The sequence below is a fragment of the Hippocampus comes genome, unplaced genomic scaffold, assembly GCF_001891065.2.
Source record: "Hippocampus comes isolate QL1 unplaced genomic scaffold, H_comes_QL1_v1.1 scaffold64, whole genome shotgun sequence".
Classification (NCBI taxonomy): Eukaryota; Metazoa; Chordata; class Actinopteri; order Syngnathiformes; family Syngnathidae; genus Hippocampus; species Hippocampus comes.
In genome coordinates this window covers 1,000,422-1,019,974 of record NW_017842053.1, presented here as the reverse complement: position 1 = coordinate 1,019,974, position 19,553 = coordinate 1,000,422, and the positions used below count along the sequence as shown (strand labels likewise).

At 43.3% G+C, this 19,553-nt stretch overlaps 2 protein-coding genes and 1 long non-coding RNA gene across 7 annotated transcripts in view; all 3 read left to right on the top strand.

Moving 5' to 3' along the window:
• ccdc88ab (coiled-coil domain containing 88Ab) overlaps window positions 1–14,709 on the top strand; it is a 31,664-nt gene extending 16,955 nt beyond the window's left edge. The window contains exons 20-34 of one of the 5 annotated variants that reach the window (XM_019859826.1): window positions 1,120–1,397; window positions 1,474–1,617; window positions 1,996–2,182; window positions 2,274–2,419; window positions 2,514–2,606; window positions 3,471–3,670; window positions 3,789–3,836; window positions 5,691–5,768; window positions 7,095–7,331; window positions 7,471–7,524; window positions 8,505–8,594; window positions 8,955–9,220; window positions 10,082–10,502; window positions 12,355–12,410; window positions 13,565–14,709. In XM_019859826.1, coding sequence (XP_019715385.1) covers window positions 1,120–1,397; window positions 1,474–1,617; window positions 1,996–2,182; window positions 2,274–2,419; window positions 2,514–2,606; window positions 3,471–3,670; window positions 3,789–3,836; window positions 5,691–5,768; window positions 7,095–7,331; window positions 7,471–7,524; window positions 8,505–8,594; window positions 8,955–9,220; window positions 10,082–10,502; window positions 12,355–12,398 — 2,286 coding nt within the window. In that variant the 3' untranslated portion in view covers window positions 12,399–12,410; window positions 13,565–14,709. Of the gene's footprint in view, window positions 1–1,119; window positions 1,398–1,473; window positions 1,618–1,995; window positions 2,183–2,273; window positions 2,420–2,513; window positions 2,607–3,470; window positions 3,671–3,788; window positions 3,837–5,690; window positions 5,769–7,094; window positions 7,332–7,470; window positions 7,525–8,504; window positions 8,595–8,954; window positions 9,221–10,081; window positions 10,929–12,354; window positions 12,411–13,564 lie in introns of those variants that run through there. The other 4 variants (XM_019859822.1, XM_019859823.1, XM_019859824.1 and 1 more) reach the window with 4 other exon arrangements.
• Window positions 14,710–16,020: 1,311 nt separating this feature from the next.
• The window catches only part of pnpt1 (polyribonucleotide nucleotidyltransferase 1), a 7,433-nt gene continuing 3,900 nt past the window's right edge, over window positions 16,021–19,553 (top strand). Inside the window, exons 1-14 of the mRNA XM_019859795.1 lie at window positions 16,021–16,264; window positions 16,711–16,771; window positions 16,888–16,962; window positions 17,042–17,147; window positions 17,409–17,458; window positions 17,610–17,673; window positions 17,755–17,802; window positions 17,937–18,050; window positions 18,349–18,535; window positions 18,634–18,685; window positions 18,768–18,825; window positions 18,909–19,046; window positions 19,142–19,255; window positions 19,339–19,435. Of these exons, the coding sequence (XP_019715354.1) occupies window positions 16,146–16,264; window positions 16,711–16,771; window positions 16,888–16,962; window positions 17,042–17,147; window positions 17,409–17,458; window positions 17,610–17,673; window positions 17,755–17,802; window positions 17,937–18,050; window positions 18,349–18,535; window positions 18,634–18,685; window positions 18,768–18,825; window positions 18,909–19,046; window positions 19,142–19,255; window positions 19,339–19,435 (1,283 nt within the window). The 5' untranslated portion in view covers window positions 16,021–16,145. The remainder of the gene's footprint in view (window positions 16,265–16,710; window positions 16,772–16,887; window positions 16,963–17,041; window positions 17,148–17,408; window positions 17,459–17,609; window positions 17,674–17,754; window positions 17,803–17,936; window positions 18,051–18,348; window positions 18,536–18,633; window positions 18,686–18,767; window positions 18,826–18,908; window positions 19,047–19,141; window positions 19,256–19,338; window positions 19,436–19,553) is intronic.
• Window positions 19,080–19,553, top strand: LOC109509923 (uncharacterized). Its single transcript, XR_002167020.1, has 3 exons — window positions 19,080–19,189; window positions 19,339–19,435; window positions 19,506–19,553. It is a non-coding gene; the product is annotated as an uncharacterized LOC109509923 (long non-coding RNA).

The window sequence follows — 19,553 nt, the reverse complement described above, 5'->3', positions numbered from 1 at the left end:
TGCATCAGGGGGCTTTAATGAAATGATTTTTGCACCAATTAGTGTCCATGAATACTTTAAAAGGTTGATTTTATTCTGCTCATGTTTGATGAAAAATCTGCCACAGACGACATTTTAATTAGTTTAAGAATTGGCATGCTTAATATGTAAATTATTGATAAGATATTTATAACATATTAAAATATATGAGTGAATGGGATCTTGGATCAAAGGTGCCTTCAAAAAGGTCTTGTTGGCTTGACATATAAAAATATAAAAATTTCAAATGTAAACAGATCGATTAGAACATCAGCAGGCAGGTGAACTTCCGTCCAAGTGATTTCAGTGCTTTGAAAAGCAATCTAAACCGAGGAAGCTTTTGCATTTGGTTGCAAGCCAAAAGGGCCGGCCTCTTTAAAAGCATTTCACCCACATTAGTCAGTCTGGAGCTGCCCCTCTTTGGCTCTGTCCCAACCCCGCCAGCCTGCTTAGCTCCCCCACTATGGATTTAGACCTGAACTCCTTGTTTGGCAGCTTTTCAAAGCCAGCTTATGGGACACGGGACTGACACTGACTGGCGTCTCGCAGTTTTTTTTGTTTGGGGGGGTTTTTCCACGGGGTGTGCCTGCTCAAACGTCTCTATGGGGTTAAGAGGTTTGTTTGTGTTTGGAAGCATATGTTATCTAATTTGTCTGTCACACTAACTGATACTAAGGGCTTTTGCCACAAGTAAACTCGTTTGAATAAAATGGAATCGGATTGTATCCATATCGGTTCAAAATGTCTTCTGATCTTTCACAAGACAATTTGAACGCATTAAGACTTCATGAATGAGTGACTCAACATTTTGTGACATGAGATTATCCTTCGTGAATTGCAAATTTACAATTTGCATCAGAACCGGAAGAAATATATTTTGGCAGCCTGCGTGGGCTCTCTCTGGATATTCCGTTTCCTTTCCGATTTCCCAAAATATACAGATCAGGTCAATTGAAGACTCCAAATTGTCCTTAGGTATGAATGTGAGTAACGTGCCTCTCTTGTCTGTGTTTTTATTTTCACAAGTTTGCAACACGACACATTCAGAACAATGAATGACCCAAAGGGTCATAACACGTGGACCTTGCTTGTCCCTTCCAGGTGGAAAACTCCACGCTGAGCTCGCAGGGCGCCACCCTGATGGCGCAGCATGCTCAGCTGCAGGGCCAGCAGAGCAGTGTGGAAAGCGAGCGCGAGGGAGCGCTGCGGGAGAAAGAGGAGCTCAGGTCCACGTACGAGCTGCTCCTGCGCGACCACGAGAAGCTGGCGGCGCTCCATGAGAAGCAGGCGTCCGAGTTCGAGGTGCTCATCGGCAAGCACGGCGGCCTGAAGAGCTCCCACAAGAGTCTGGAGCAGCAGCATCGCGACCTGGAGGACAAGTGAGGAAATCGGCATTGGAAGCAATGTTTTATGTTGGAGGAGGGACATTAGGATAAGAGTGATTTATTCTCTCAGGTATAAGCAGCTCCTGCAGAGGAAAGGAGATCTGGAGGAGCTGGAGAAGAACCTCAAGGAACAGCAAGACAAAATGTCCGCAGAGAATCAGGGCCACCGTGCTACGGCCGACCACTGCAAATTGCTCAAAGAGGAAAACGACAGGTCAGATTGTGTATGCAAATGTGCTCTTACACATACAGAATAAAGCTTTGCCATTGTAAATATTGAATAAATTTAACATTTACAATTGTTTGGCCGTGACCGTTTGCATAAGCAGATCAGGGAGGAAGATCTCTTATTACAGACCACACCACAGGATAATCACTCGGGATAATCAGATGCGATAATCAAGCCGACTTTGATCAGAAGCGGCAATCTGGCTAAAATTTGGCCCGATTGTGAATGTGTAATCTGCTTTAAATATTGAACACGTTTAATATGTACATTGTAGCCCCTGTTTACTCAGTGGGTTAGGGAGGGAGGGGAACAAAAAACACTCAACACACCCTTGATTGTTTTTTTGTTTTTTTTAACCCACAGACTAAACACCACATACCGCCAACTGCAGAAGGACAACGAGAACTTCCAGCTGGACCACAGGAGCATCAAGAGTCAGCTGAATGGCGCCAAGCTGGAGCAGACCAGGCTGGAGGCCGAGTTCTCCAAGCTGAAGGAGCAGTACCAACAGCTGGACATCACCTCCACCAAACTCACCAATCAGTGCGAGGTGAGGGCCGAGTCAACAACCACAAAGGGATATTTGACACCACGATACGGCTACTAAGGTGTATGGTTCTCCTTCTGAATGTGCTTCTCAGCTGTTGAGTCAGCTGAAGGGCAACCTGGAGGAGGAGAACCGACACCTGCTGGACCAGATCCAGACGCTGATGCTGCAGAACCGCACGCTGCTGGAGCAGACCATGGAGAGCAAAGACCTGTTCCACGTCGAGCAGAGACAATATATGTAAGCTCAGAACAGTTTTTCTTTGAATTAAGAAAAAAAAAAAAAAAGCTGACGATGGTTCCTGAATGAAAAGTTGTGGTCGTCATCTTTTTAGTGACAAGTTGAATGAACTGAGGAGGCAGAAGGAGAAGCTGGAGGAGAAGATCATGGACCAGTACAAGTTCTATGATCCTTCACCGCCACGCAGGTGAGCAGCAGCTTTGAAAGGAGACCTATAAAATATGCATCAGAATCCATGAAGCAATTTTTTCTTTCTTCAGAATTTAAAACTCACCGCAGTTGTCTAAATAAAATGTTTTGAAATTTAATTTCATTTGAATTTTTATTTTACCCAATTGGATATTTTTTTTAAATAAGAATGACTACTTTCTTTCCCATGAATCATTCATTTATTTTAAAATTTATTTCACCTTGAGATCTGTTTTAAATTGATTGGACTTCATTTTTAGTAACACTATAGTTGTAATTATATTAAGACCATATCTAAAATTTTAAAATTAATAAGATATCTATTACAATCTATTACAATTTTAGTAATATTTTTATCTCATTTCATTTTATTTTGTGTATTTTTTAATTGAAATGGATTATTCAATTAATGTTATATCATATCTAGGAATTTAACATTAATAAAATATCTATTACAATTTTAGTAATTTTATCTCATGATTTTATTTTGTGAACTTTTTAATTGAAATGGATAATTCAATTTTAAAAAGTTACATTTTATTCCTTGACTTGTATCTTATTTGAACAAGAATATTAAATTTGATGGGTTCAATTTTACACCGACTGTATTTTGATTTGATTTCAATAAATACCATAGTCTTTAACTGTATTTAATTTAAGTGTATTTTAATGACTGTTTTACTTCATTTCAACTTAAAGTTTTTAACATCACGCTTAAAGATAATTTCATCCTGATTTAATTATTGAGGTAAAATGTTCCCGTATAATCACTAACAAATGGTTTTGTACCAGAAACAACTTAAAGACCCAAAAAGTATTTCTGCTCTTTAACGGACATCACCGACGTGTTTTACCATCCCAGGCGCGGCAACTGGATTACGCTTAAAATGAAGAAGTTCAAGACCAAAAGCCGCGAGCGAATGCGCTCTCTCACGCTGACGCCATCCCGCTCAGAGTGCGGCGACGGCTTCCTGTCCTTCCCCGCCGACAGCCAGGACAGCTCTTCGGTCGGCTCCGGGTCCAACTCGCTGGATGACACGCTCGCGCACAAGAGGAGCAGCAGTAAGTACAAGCACACGCATACGCGGAGCTTCTGAGATGATTCCCAATATTTCTGCGCTTGCCCCTCCCTCCCCCCCCCTGTGCTCTAATTCCTGAATTTCATATCTCTCTGCGTAAGGGAGGAGAGGCCAACGGTGCCTTGTTCAAGGGCAGGGCTCCAGCAATGGTATGCTGCGGACGGGGAGGGTAGGCGGGGGTTGCGAGCCGCCCCTCACCTCTCTCAGGGCATGTTTTCGTGAGTTCCATTGTGTGTGTCGGTCGGCTTACGGCTGAGCTGCGCCCAGGCCGTGAGGTTGACTCAACCAACACCCGAGTAACTCTCAGACTATTTTATTGAAAGCTTTCAATTGCCTGTCAGTCAACCAGCTGATGTGTGCAGTTCAGCTGTAAAGTGGATTCAAACCATTACGACATTGGCCTCCATTATTATTGTTATTATTACTATCAAATGGTGCAAAGCAAAAATAGATTCTCGCTGTTGGGCATGATAAAAGTTTTCAGAGAATTAAAAAAAACAAAATACAATAATAAAAACGATTACGACTTTAAATCTTGAGGTGACATAATGCTGCGCAGTTCAGAGAGAGGGAATTTCACAAAACTTCTCAGATACTTTGTGTTCAAATGAGTAAATTTTTTTTCACAATTTTCAAACTTTGCCCGATGAAATTAAAGCCAAATTCTCATCAACTACCAACCTCTATAAACTTCCTGAAAAGTTTGCGTCAAATAGCAAGAGGTTGCCAGCGACAAACACATCTGTGCTAACCCATCGCTCCCATTAATGGATTGTCATCATCTGTTTGTGTCATGTTGCCGTGGCAATGCAGTGGACTGTGTGGCGCAGGGGTGTCCAAACTCGGTCCTCATCGGCCCTCGAGGACCGAGTTTGGACACCTCCTTGGACTGTAGCGTGTTGAGATTGTGACGTTTTAATTAGAAACGAGCTAGTGTGAGAGTTTGCAAGTGTGTTAGACACTTGGCACTTTGTACGGTGTGCTGTTGTAGTTGCAAGTGTTCTGAGCTTGCTATTTGATTATAGTAGCACATTTTGGTTGATTAAAATGTGCATTGTGCGGGTTTGGGGAAATGTGTGAGATGTGCATGAAAGTGGTCTTCATGAGTTTGTAGTGGAGGTGGATGGCCACACCATTAATGTATGCTTGCATGGAGATTGCGGAGCTCTGCCAAGGCTTTTTTTTTTTTTTTACGTGGGTCACTTGTGGAAAATAAGAGAAAGTAAACCTCAGTGAAATTATCACTTGTGGAAAATAAGAAAGAAAGTAAACCTCAGCGAAATTGCAACCTGATCCAATTCCATATATTGCTGTTATTAATTCTCTTCAAATAAAATTCTTCATAATTACAAAAAAATAGTGATGTTGAAATACCACTTTTTTTTTCAGGCCGACACCAGTATTAATATTCACAGTAGATTGTGATTCTTATTTATATTGCTTTTGTGAAATATTAGTGAAGCAGTTACATCCATCCCTTGAGTTTAGACATTTTTTAGAAAGTTTAATTAACAATTTTATAAATATATGTAATTAAAAAGGATAGTTTGCCTTCTTTTTTTTAATTATACAAGATTTTTTTTGATTTTCTTTCCAAATTATTAATAGTTAAAACGTTGTAATTTTATATACCTAAAATTAAACAACATACGTATTTCATCTAGTTTTCAAGTAATCAAGTAATTTTTGCAATTAGGTGAACAAACTCGAACAGAAGCTATCATGCAAAAAAATGGATCGTTGCCATACCTTGGTGGAGATCATAATGCTTGGGGGAGGTATTAATTGAACACTAATATGATACCGTTCTTAAGCGACTTGAGATGGCTTCTATGTGGTTTTATGATGACTTTCTCGAGTGTGCAGTGCCTCCGCTCGTTCCCTGTTGCCTCTTTTGTCACGTTAACAACATACCCCTTCCCTTTTTTGTTTTTTACCCTCCCTCTGCCTAATTCTGTCACCCCACTGCCACCCTGTCTGTCTGTGTGGCCGCGCTGTGGCAGCTTTAAAAAGGTTGCCTTTCATGAGGAACAGATCCAAGGACAAAGACAAGGCCAAGGCCATCTACCGGCGCTCCATGTGTAAGCCTGCCGCGCTTAGCCGTCATTTTTCCTCCTCCTCCTTCCTCCCGCCGCCAGCCAGGACACCCTCACTGATCTCGTGTGTGTGTGTGTGTGTGTGTGTGTGTGTGTATATGTGTGTGTTTTGCCGTTCTAAGGGCACCCCTTTAATTTGCTTACGCCGACGCCGCTAACATCAGCGTCTCGTCGTGCTCTGTGACCCGTCCACCTTTTTTGAGTCACTCATGTGTAGTGGTTCATGTAGCCGAGAAGATGTAGTCAGGACTAACCCCCGTCGAGTTTTTCTTCTTTTTTTTTTTTAAAGCTGTTTGATTGAGTGTCGCCTGTCAGACTTTGTGTTGCTGGAATCACTGAGCAGCTTTGTGCAATGAAAGGTGCCTTGTGTGCCGTGGTTCGCGAGGGTCAGGGTGACTGTGTGTATATGTGTGTGTGTGTGTGTGTGTGTGTGTGTGTGTGTGTGTGTGTGTGTGTGTGTGTATGTGTGCGCGCGGGGAGGCGTGTGTGGGAAAGAGTGTGAGAGGGTATGTTGGTGTGAGACAGTTGGAGTGTTTTGCAGTGTCCGTCCGTCTTTGTGCGTGTCTGCGTGTGTTAGTGTTTGTGTCTGTAAGAGTGTGTGTGTGTTTAGAGTACTTGAGTGTGTGTTTGAGTGAGCGAGTGTTTCGAATGGGAGTTGTATGTGTGCTTGAGCGCGTGTGTATTTTTGTGCATCTCACTTGACTCGCCGGTGTGATGACTTGAAACAAAGCCGTTGACTTTGAGTTGATTTCGAGCGTTCATTTTCTTGGTCGGCCATTGCACACATTCACATGCCTGATGAGTGTGTGTACGTTACCGCAGCTTTCTGCCTGCCGTCACGCTGCCTTCGAGTGCAAGAAAGACAGCGGGACGAGAAAAGCGCCGTCTTTATTGCACATTGCACTCGCCTCACACAGGTTTAGGTGCATCGGCGAGATCCAAGACAAAGAGATGCTTTGCAAAGATAATGCTCGGGTTTCATTGAAAGTGTATTTGACATGTTTTTTTTTTTTTTTACCCGATGGCATTTTTACCCGATAAAGGCAGAATGCTTAATCCGCGTTTTGTTTTGGATCTCATCAGATGACTGTACTGTACCTAATGCTGTGTCCGTGGAGTGCTGCTAACTTGTATCTTCTTTTTGCCGTTAAACTGAACGCCTGCATGTGCCATTGCTTGGTTGTGCTGTGCGTTGACTTGAGCGCGTATCATAATTTTCTCCACACATAAAACAACTTAAATGAAATAAAAGTTGATGAAAGTTTCCTTATCTTAGACCAGACCCTTAAATCCAACTCCGTCCATCTGCAGCCATGAACGACCTTCTCCAGACCATGACGGTGGCCGGCGTTCCGGGCGCCGACTGGGCAGGCAGCACGGAGAACCTGGACGGCGGCGAGGCGGGAGATGTGGGCGGTGGGCGCCGCGAAGGGGGCGGCGGCCAGCGCATGAAGGAACTGGCCTTCTCCACCAACGCCATCGACTGCGCCACGCTCACGCTGCCCTCCTCCGCCCACAGGAGGGCCGCCCACAGGCTACAGATCAAAGGTTTGCAACCCTCCTGTTTTACGACGCGGGTCCAATTGTCAGCGTTAGCATCCAAGAAAGGGAAAAAAATAATGTAAGCGGCCATACTTTGCATACAATGCGAATGGAAATGATCCATGACGTTCATTTTTACCAACAGATGATGCTTCCTGCGAGGATGTCGCTGGCTCCTCGGATGATCCAAAGAGTCAAGGTAAGCTAAGTCGAGAATCAGAACTCTTTCAAAACCAGGTCAGGAGTTTCTTCCCCCATCCTGTCCGATAATCTTTAGGCCCCCCCACTTGTTTCTCTGATTTAAGCCTGGCAGCGGCCATTTTGATAGCGAGCAAAGTGAAGTCCCGTCCAAAGCAGGATTGACTCTGTTGCAGTCTGCAAGACGCTATTCAGGGCACATGTTCATTAAGTGAGATGTACGGTACATGTTTTATCACTATTTACATGCGTTCTTAAGCTTCTTTTAACACTCTCACTGGGCTTCCTTAATTATGTGAAGGTCTTGGATGCATTAGTGGTAAGCACGGAGGCTGCTTGCCTGATGACTTCCCAGAATGCACGGATAAAACTCCACCCCAACCTGTAATTAGTCCACCATACATTTGGATTACGAGACATTTTACTGACTGCAAAGTCACTAATGAGAGAAATCTCGATTGGCAGAACAGACCATTAAGGTGGGGCGTCTTTTATTTTTCTCTTGAATCTTTTTTGAAAGTATATACCTGTAATGACTTTGCTAATCATGTCATACAATGATACATATGATAACAATGTACCTACCCGTAGTAATTTCTTAATCAATAATGTTGAATTTACAATATCTTTGACTAATGGACGATGCCATAAAGTCTGATGGAGAATGCCATGATGTCATAGTCCATAAGAACAACGTCACATTTCCTTCCACTATGATGCAAAATTTGGTCAACGTTTAGCTTGCCGTAAATAGAGCGACATATACTTTCTGGCCAGCCTCCCCTTCCTCGTCGTGGGTTCTGTCTTGGTTGCTCCAGCAGCCGCGTTGGCAACCGGCCACACTTTCTGTCCGTCGGCCTGGCACGTGCCATCTGCCGCCCCAGCGGGGGGGTCTGCGCCCAGTGCTGACAAGCCTTCACGTTATTTCCTGTGTGTGTTACTACATGTCTTCCCCCTTTGTCCTTGCACCCCTCCCACCAGCCTCCAGACCCTCCAGTCTCCATAGCAACAGGACCACCAGTAGTAATAGTAACAATAACTCCCAGCTCACCTCTCCCCTGGAGGCAAAAGGTATGCTCCTCCTTCTACCCTTCCACCTTTCCTCCTCTTCCTCTTATCTTTTTCATACGTCACCGCGCATGGTTGCACACGTCACTCACCGTGCAAGTCTGCCCCCTAGAGATCCCGAATGGTTTAATCCACGATCATTTCTTAATCTATAATGATGTGACCGTGTCTTGATCTATGCTAACGTCATCTGCGTTCGCTTTGTCATCACGCGCAAGGACAATTTCACAATCCGTAACAACGCAACATCAATTCACATGATCATTTCATAAGATAACAGCATCTTCATGATTCATAACCCTGTCATAATCTATAAATCCTAACCCGTCATCACAATGTGCGTATGTGGTCCTGCCCCATCAGGCACGTTCAACGGCAGCACAAGTCGTCCTCACAGCGAGAGCAGCGGCGAGTTCAGCTTGAGTTTGGAGCAGGAGGCCTGGTCCAGCAGCGGCAGCAGTCCCGTCCAGCAGGCTTCGTCGTCCCGCTCGTCCCGCCAGAGCCCCGGACCCACGCGGCAGTCCCTGGAACCCGCCGCCACGCCTGGTCAGATCAGGAAAACGGCATCCCCGGGCAGCGAGGTGCTTTCTCTGCAGCAGTTCCTGGACGAGGGAATCGACCCTGCCGAGGTGAGCTCTTAAAGATGACATTTTAACTGTCGTGTATGATGACGTACTTTTTATGTAGTTAATACAGAGTCGTGGTTTTGTTATGGAATTAAAAAGTGACAGAGCCCTGTGAAATCTGCTTAGCAACAACTAGCAAAAATCCCTACCCCCCCCAAAAAATTCAAAAGTCTGATCATGTTTGTATATTTTCAAACCTGCTTGAAATGAGTGTCGCAACAAATGTCACAAAAAACAAAATATGCATGTTAAACCTCTTTTTGGGGTCTGGGAGTCACTTTCAAATGCATACTTTTTCAGCAGAATGCACAAAGTTGGATTAACATGAAATGGCATCGGCAAAAAATAGTGCTTCTCAATGTGGTGCATGGGCACCCCCTGGTGGTATGCGAAAGAACCACAGAATCAATGTTTTAAAACGTTGCATTGTCTTAAAGTGGTTCCAAATTTAGTTTTAATCTAATACACTTTGTATAGTACGGTTTAGTAGTGTTGAACTTTTAACACATTTTCATGTAGTCTTTTTGAACCGTTTGTTTTCAAGCATTACAATTTGTATTTAATGTGTCCGTGCAATGCATTATAATTGAATGATTACTTAAGTACGCTTTTATTTTAAATTGTTCTTTATCCATATGCAGTCATGATGGATGAATTCTGAGTTTGAGGATCTTGTCCAAGTATGAGTCCAAAATAGCTAGTTTCTTGTTCATGGAACTTTGAGACTGTTTCGTGCGTCCCATGATAAACATTTCGTCAAACTGGTGTCAAGAGCTGAATTATAATTATAATATTATTATTTTAACTTTTGAGGGGGTCATGGCATTCCTAAACTGCACTGATCCTTTCCTGTGTCTCATGTAGTCGGGCAGTCAGGAAAACCTCACAGTGGAATCCCCCCGCCTCACCATTTCTTCTGAACGCGCGCAGAAGGAGCACCCCGCCATCCGGGGCCGCGGCATCCTGCGCTCCTCCAGCGGCAAAGCGGCGCCGGTCACCGCCGACCGCCCGCCGCGCTCCTCGGGCCAGCCGGGGCGACCCAGCCTGCGCAAGGCTGAGAGCACCCGCGTGAGGGGCTCGGTCCGGCCCACCCTGTCGGCCCAGGCTCGGGCCACGTCGGTCTCAGAGCGACTGGACCGGGCGTCGGCGTCCACATTACCCCGCGCCAGTAGCGTCATCTCCACGGCCGAGGGCAGCTCGCGGCGCACCAGTATCCACGACATGCTGTCCAAGGACAACCGGCAGCCCGTGTCCGTCGACGGGGTCCAAGCCCCGCCCGAACCCAGTGAGTACCCCTCAAAGGGACCCTCCTGTAGCGCCAACTTGCCAAAGTCCCTCAGCTTGCCGTGCCCGAGCTCGGACGAAGCCGAGCTCCCCACCCTCGAGTCCTTCCTGGGTCCCTCCTTCACCGCCGAGTCGGTCTTCATGGACTCCATCTTTAGCGAGTCGGCGGGCAAAAACCTCCCCTTCCTCTCCCTCAACCCCACCCTCGTCAGCAACATCAGTGGACCCCCTGTCGCGCCTTACCAGCCGAGCCGAGAGGAAGGTCCGCCGCGGTCAGGGGCCGAGCATTTGGACGCGGAGGAGAACCTGTGGTTCGAATATGGGTGTGTGTGACGGAGGGAGAGGTTCTGGCCCGCCGATATTTGTTTTGGTGTGTGTGGGGGGGGGGGGGACGCATGTTTTCCTCTTATGGTGCTCCCACGGTGGTGTTTTTGGGGTCATTTTTTTCCAATTTTTTTTTTTTTAATGTTGTTTTTTTGATACACCGTCCATCTCTGATTTCACCTGAAATCACTTGACTATGAACTGGATCCCTCAGTTCATAGCCTGCACCCCACCAGTAAATATGACACTCCGATTGTGGTATCCTAAAAATAAATTCAAAAAAACAAATGAATGTTGCATTGACATTCATAATACAGTGGTACCTTGACTTCCGGATTGCCCCATTTTAGAAATTTTTCAAATTCTGTGACATGAAAAAAAAAAAATGGAGACATGAAGGCACAGTCACACACAAACAGCTAACCTGACTCCGGCTCCTGACAACACCCACTAGGCCACACCCCTTGAAGGCATACACATAACACACCACTTCTACAGTATGGACTGTAATTAGTTTATGAAAGCTGTTTTCTTTATATTGGTTATTTTGTGAGTTTTTTATACAAAACACTAAGTCAAGGAACCACTGTATTGACACTCCACCTGCTGTTTTTGTCTGCATGTTTCACTTTGATTGCTGGGATCAAAATGCTGTTTTTATTTTCATTTTCATTTTTTTGGGACACTACCCTTTCCTGTATGTACGTTCCTTTGTGTTTTAAGATTTCCCCTGGAAAGCAGGCTTCTTCGGTCGGACTCGCTTCAAGTTGTCCAATGGACAAAAAAAAAAAATGATGGTGGGGGCAGAGGGAAGTTAGTCGTTCGTCGTTGTGGTCAAATAGGCTATTGATTTATTAATCCTTTCCTTGAGGCCCCAAAAATGGCCATGAGTCAGTGTGACCCGCGACATGCATAGTCATCTTGAATCAAATCAATAAATGCAAATAACAGAACGCGTACAACACAGTTAAATCCATTTGTTTTAATCTGTGAAATTGGGAAGCGGGCTGCTTTTTTTTTCGGATGGACTCATGCAGGGGGTGCGCAACCATTCCTACATCAATAAAAGATGATGAAATGAATGGTTTTGATAGATGATGAGCATTTGGGGAGGGCTTCGTTTGCGGGTCAATGTGACCCGCCACGTGCGTATTCATCAAAAAATACTTATATTTTTTATGTATTTTGTTCAGTTTTCTGCCACCGCTTGGCGCTCATATCTGACATTGTACTGTCTAAGAAAAACAACAAAAATGAGTCTACCCGAACAATTTGCACCTCCCCAAAAAAATCATTTGACATTTCAAAACTGGTCGATTGAACACACAATAAACTTGTAAGAGGAGGGTTATTTAATAAAAGGAGTGCCAAGCTGGCGCTCTTGTACGTATTAAGTTATGAACGTATACGAGCAGACTTTGTTGTGCGACTTGCATATGCTTATTTATTCCCTCTTGTACTCACTCGCTTGTTTTGTGTCGGATTTTAACGTGTGCGTGCGTGTGTAACGACGTTGCTTTATTCCACAGATGTGGAGGGCAGAAAGTCAAAAAGCAGAAGTGGCGAGTGCTAAGCGCCACACGTGGTGAGTGAGCGCGTGCGGGATGGGAATGGACGGTTGGGGTGCTTGTTGCCATGGGAACCTCACACGTGTTGTAACCGTCATCCATGCAAACCCCCCCCCCTCAAACCCCCCCAAATAATCAGACGCAGATTGTTGTTGTTTTGCCCATCGCTGCCCTGCCTCCTCCTTGTTGCCATGACAACGCATGTAGTTCCCGGCTGGCTCCTGCTTCTTGCCTTTTCCGCTCTTATCATCAATTTCTCGCCTTTTCCACTTCCTGTGTGTCTCTCCAGTACAGGGTTTCCCAAAACTTCTTGAGCCTTTTACATTAAGTTGCGGATCCAATTGAAACAATTAGTCAGAAGTAATGAACGTAATATTGATTTAAACAATTCTGGCTCGCTAAAAATGCCTGGGTCAAATTGACCCTGGAACCATGCATATGCGTCATGTTGACCCAAGTCCATTGTTGCTTTTGCTGAGTATTAAAAGTGAAATAAAGAAAACGTTTTGCAAAAAAAAAAAAAAAAAAAAATTCAAACTGACAAAGCAGGTGTCACCATTTTTTTTTTCTTTTTTTGGTGACAGTTTCTTTTTGGGCACTGATAAACCTCACAAGAACAGTATTTGCGTTTTCAAATTATCACTTCCACGATGTTCCTCACAGGTGAGCCTTTTTTTGGGGTGGGAGGGATAACTCCAGATAAAGAATTGGCACATTTATGATCAATTGAACTTTTTTTTTAACCCCGATCCCCATAAAAACTTAACACATTTTATAGAAATAAAATTTGATTGAGTGAATGACACTTTTGGATAACTAAACGGGTCAAATTGACCCAGGAAACAGACAGGGGTCAAATTTACTAGAGAAAAAAACCCACCCAGGTTATTTTGACCTAGGAAATGTGCTTGGGTCAAATTGACCCAGGAAACCTACCCGATTCAAATGGACTATTATTGCTCGTCCTGAGAAACACGCAACAGAAGTGTTAAAAAAAATTGTTGAAAAATATCCCAAGTTATTATTCTTTTTCTTCCAACGGATTTGTTTTGTTTGGCCTTTTTCTGGAGTGTCCTATTCTCCATATTTCCTCCCATGTTGTTTCTAATCTGCTCTCTTCATCTTCCCGCTCTTCCTTCTTCTCTTTCTTGGCTTGCCGGGGACTCACAAGGTGGTCTTGGAGGTCCGAAGCCTGGTAGACAGACGGCGTGTATACCGCGAGGAAAACGATTGTAAACTCCCACCATTTTGTTTAGTTGCCTCCCAACCCTTCAGTCGAGAAAATGGCTTCCTTCTGTTTTGTTTTTCTTCCTTGAATCAAGGAAACGGACGAAGATGTATCCATTTTGTCATTGTTTTCTACCCCTTTGTTTTTCGTATAATTTTTACCCCCCACCCGTGTGCCCTCTGCTGTGATGTGCACTACTCTTTGTAAAGACAACAATTCAAGTGCCAAATCACAGCCTCCACCACAATCTTCCCTCTACCCCCCACAAAAAAACAAAAACTGGATGATTCCTTTTGGATCTTCTGTGAACTTTAATCAAGGATGACAGCATGTACACGTGTGTTGCATACATTCAGCATTGTGGACCTCCAAAATGGGCATGACGGCGCAAACAGCGGACCAAATGGAACGCTTCCTGTACTGTTGGGATTTTGGGAGACAAGCCATGAGTGTCTGATATGAAAAGTTTGCACACCCCCTGTTCAAAAGACAGGTTTTTTTGTGATGTATATAAAAAAGACACCAAGATAAATCATTTCTAAATGTTTTCCCCATTAATGTAACCTGCAACTGAAAAAATGTGGTTGCACAAGTATGCACACCCTCTTATCACTGGGATGCGGCTGTGTTCCAAATTAACATTCAAACTCGTGTTAACTGGGAGTCAGCACACACCAGCCACCATTTAAAGTGCCTCTGATGAACCCCAAATAAACTTTGGATGTTCTAGCCGGCTCTTTCCAACATTTTGTGGTCAGTTCCGACAGCACAGGCAATCTATTTTATGAATGATTTATCTTATATATCAAAATAAACATGTCTTTGAACAGTGGTGTGTAAGACTTTCTATGGACTGTGTGAGGGATGCTTCGACAATAATGTAACACCTTAGCTATCACTTAATTCCATAGTTGTTTTTTTTTTTGTCATCTTGCACTCTGGAAGACCTTACCAAAAGCACACACACATACAGTACATGCGCGCACATTCTGTGAACAAAGTGCATTCTTGTTGCTATGGCGATGCGTTTTCCCTCAGTTTCCATTTTTACACAAACCCATTTGATGTAATTAAAATTCACAAATTAAGAGAAATATGTGTGTGTGTATTTTTTTCTTTAAATTTTTGAATATGCATTACTATACCCTAATGTCATCATACGTGTATAAGTGACTTGATCATGGTAGGCTTTTTACAGGTTTTCTTTTGTGTAATTTTTTTAATACAACAGGTTTTCATCAAAAATATACAGATTTTGTTTGTTTAATGTGATTGAATTTGACCATTTTGTAATCATCCTCCAATAATTGTACTTACCGTAACATCACAGTAGACTAGTGTATACTGATTTGATAATTAATCAGTTATAAGTGTTTAGCCCTCTATTGTACTTTTTTTCCACTTTAAATTTCACGTCTTTTGTTTAACCATTTTATAATATCGATCCAAAGGATACTTTTGTTTTACATTTTCTATGAATATAAATTATTCACAGGTCTGTTTTCAAATGGCGATAAATAATATGACGGCTCTCATTTCGTATGTCTAAATTATTTCCATCACGTCAAACATATTGACGTACTGGAAAAGTGTGCTCTTGTAACTCTATTTGAAATCCTGCAATTAACTGGAGTGTGCAGATGTGTGAAAGTATTTCGGGGTGTGGAGAGATGGGCCTTTAATGTTCGTCTGTTGCTACGGCAACGGCAGCTTCCCCGCTGCTTTAACCAGCTGGCTAACTCCCCAGTGTAATTAGTGGTCATACGAGAGACTGGAGACTTCATTTTGTAGCATGTACAATATCATGAGATCGATACTAGAGTCTGTCAAAATGTCATGTCTGCGTCTATGTCTCAATTTTGACTGAGTGGAAATTATACACGACACCATGCTATGCGATGAGAATACGGAAAAAAAACCGAAATTATTTTGGTTAATAGGTTGTATCGTGGTTATTTTTAAATATGTGTACGCCACAGCAATACATGTTTTTATTTATTCATTCAGTTCATATATTTGGAGTAGTACAAGCCCACCAACCATCAACAAACCAAAAACATACGTTAAATGTTTTGTTTACAAACAAACTGCAAGTACGATGAAGAAACAATGTTTTGTTTGCGGAATTGGCGTGTCCGTTACATTGCGGCTAATTTAGCAGCTATTAAAGTGGTCGTTTTTACTCCGCAGACTACGATACAACAAAGACATATTAATGCAAAATATTTTAAATATATTTTAAGATTTGCGTTTTCTCGTCGCGTTAAATGAAAAGACAAAGTATTGAAAGAATCTAATTACTGTCCACCGCTTGATTTATTTCTTTTGCAGCTGTTGCAAGTCGGACTCTTTTCCTGGCGCACGTAAACCACCACGTCCAATCAGAAACCACCTTATCGAAGTACTTCCGCACATGTGACCTACTGTCATGGAAGCCCCCGTGCGCACATCTGCGGCGTAAAATCAGTCGCCTTTTCCTTTCTGTCGTACTTTATCTTATTTCCTCTTTCATACAAATTGAGCCATGAGGCGTTTACTACAGCTTGGACGTTCCTTTTCTTGCTGCCGCGCACGTCTGTGCCACCAGAGCGTGTACAAAAGTCACGCCAATGTACGAAGTGTGGGAGTGGATCTCGGAGACAAGTGAGTTGATTGCAGCCGAGTTTCGATTTCCGTTGAAGTGATCTGAAGATGGAGCATCACAAAACCCTGGAACAAGTCACATGAAGATCATCTCGTGGTAGCTACTAAGGGCCACTTTTCTGAAAAGAATGGCAAACACGACACTGCGAGATTTAGTTTTGAAAAGGATACTGAAAGTCGACGTTTAAAAGTATTATATTTTCGAGATTTCAAGTCGTATTCTATCGTATTATGACTTTTCTCAATAACTGGAAATATTCTTGAACATGATTGACTTCTCTCAAAAACATACAATTACCTCGAAAATATATGACGAGCCTTGTAAGATTAGAAAGAGGAATTTTTTTGTCCCGCCAATATACCGGTACGACTTTTCATCCAAAAAAATATGACTTGAATCCATTTCGATTTTTGTATGCAAGTTTTTGTATGCTTGTGACTGGCAGAAAACTGGAGATTTCCTCTGGGAGGCTGGCCAAGTTTGCTGATGGCTCTGCTGTTGTCCAGGTAGACACACACCACATCTGTTAAAAAGCAAAGCTGCAGTGTTGTTGGGTGCACGCAGTCTTTGCTTGCGATTTGCATATTTTATTTCGATAACAATTCTAACTGCCTTTTTGAAGCTGGGTGACACCTCTGTGATGGTGACGGCTGTGAGCAAAACCAAACCATCTCCCTCTCAGTTCATGCCTCTGGTGGTATGTCATTTAAGCACATGGTCAGTGTATTCTGCTTTTCCGGTGCGTAAAATGTATTCTTTGATTAATTGGTTGACAGGTAGACTACAGACAGAAAGCGGCGGCCGCCGGCAGGATCCCCACCAACTATTTGAGGCGAGAGTTGGGCACCACCGACCACGAGATTCTCACCAGCAGACTCATAGGTAACCTTAAAAAAAAAAAAAAAATCATATATTACAATGGTACCGCGCTTACACGTGGGACCCAATTTACGTTTCTTATTGAAAAACACTTGACAAAAAATGTTCTAATCTATTAATGGCATTTTAATTCATATCAATGGGGCAAGATGATTTGCGATAAGAACATGTTGCGATCCAACCTTGTTGATGGAATTAATGAAATCTGTAAGTCAAATCACCATTGTATATTTGTCTGGGTTTTTTTTTTTTTCTTGTGTTCAGACAGGTCCATTCGACCTCTTTTCCCAAGCGGTTACTTTTACGACACTCAGGTTGGTTCTACTTATTTTCAACCTGTTGCATTTTTGTGTATTTCGATGAAAGTGAAGCTGATATGTTTTATATTATGAAACACATTGTTTTTTTTATATAGTACTCTCTTTAATATTTAGGAATTAACATTATGGTGATGTATTTTCATAGATTCTGTGTAACTTGCTGGCCGTGGATGGCGTCAATGATCCAGACGTGCTGGCTATTAACGCAGGTGATAATGGAATATTTCATAGCACGTTCCTCTTGTAATTATCATTTAAGGTCATTGTTTTGTTGTCTTTTTCCGTTCAAGCCTCAGCTGCTCTCGCTCTCTCGGACATCCCTTGGAACGGACCCATAGGTGAGTGACGCGCAACTTACACATATTTAAACATTTTGGAACAGTGAGGGGAAATTTCTGGAACTGTAACAATGCCTGATTATGCACCTCAATCTGAATTTATACCGATGCCAGTTTGTATGAATTGCCTGCAGGTGCTGTGCGTATGGGATTGGTGGAGGGCGAGCTACTGGTCAACCCCACTCGAGCGCAGATGGCAACCAGCACGCTCAACATGATCGTGGCAGGGGCCCCCAGCAGTCAAGTGGGTCAGTCAAGCATTAAGAGTTTAAAAAAAGTATCCACATCCACATGCCGTGACATTACTACAACCAGGCTGTCCGTTGAGACCTTATCGAAACTTCTCCACAAGATGGCGCAACTACACTCTTAATTGTGCTTGCTTCCAATCGTTCCTGATGTTTGATAGTTAGGTCGGGTTGCAAAAAGGTGGAAAAATGTCAGCTAAAATGTTTTTAATGTTGTTGTTGTTGATGATAATAATAAGAAGAATGATGATAATAATGTTGTAATGTCCGGATGACCTTTCTGGCGTGTGGTGGGCAGTGATGATCGAGGCGTCGGCCGAGAACGTTCTGCAGCAGGATTTCTGTCACGCCGTCAAGGTGGGCGTCAAGCACGCGCAGCAGATCATCCTGGCCATCCAGCAACTGGCGCGGGAGCTTAAAGTCACCAAGCGCACGCTGCCCAAGATGTTCTCGGCACCTGCAGAAATGGTGGCGCACGTGCAACAGTAAGACCCACACACGCCACTCCCATGTTGATATGTAGGCGAAGAAGAAAAAGATGCAAAAGTATGATTGCATCCTACATTGTTTGATGTGCATGCAGATCCGCCACCGATAAGATCTACGCTGTTTTCACTGATTACGCACATGATAAGGTAAGCGCCAAACTCGCCCAGGGTTGCCCCATTTCAACCTGTCCTGCCTCTTTAATGATCACAATAATCCTTTCGATCGAAGATTTCAAGAGACGACGCCATCAACAAGATTCGCCTGGAAACCGAGGAGCACCTCAAAGGTAGACGGTGCTCGCTGTTCTGGACGCTCTCGGTCACGATGAAAGAATAAAAATTGTAATTCTAATTTTTGTCTTTTTTTCAGAGAAATTTCCTCAAGCCGAACCTTTTGAACTCATTGAGTCCTTCAACACTGTGAGCAGGGACATCTTTCGGAATTTAGTGCTCAACGAATACAGGAGGTCCACATTTACAATTGATTATATTTTTATGATCTATGCATGTTAAGGACACCAAACTCGCCCAGGGTTGCCCCATTTCAACCTGTCCTGCCTCTTTAATGATCACAATAATCCTTTCGATCGCAGATTTCAAGAGACGACGCCATCAACAAGATTCGCCTGGAAACCGAGGAGCACCTCAAAGGTAGACGGTGCTCGCTGTTCGACGCCATCAACAAGATTCGCCTGGAAACCGAGGAACACCTCAAAGGTAGACGTTGCTCTCTTTCCTGGACGCTCTCGGTCACGATGAAAGAATAAAAATTGTAATTCTAATTTTTGTCTTTTTTTCAGAGAAATTTCCTCAAGCCGAACCTTTTGAACTCATTGAGTCCTTCAACACTGTGAGCAGGGACATCTTTCGGAATTTAGTGCTCAACGAATACAGGAGGTCCGCATTTACAATTGATTATATTTTTTTGATCTATGCAAGTTAAGGACGATAATTTGTGCGCGTTTAGGTGTGACGGCAGGGACTTAACGGCTTTGAGAGACATCTCCTGCGACGT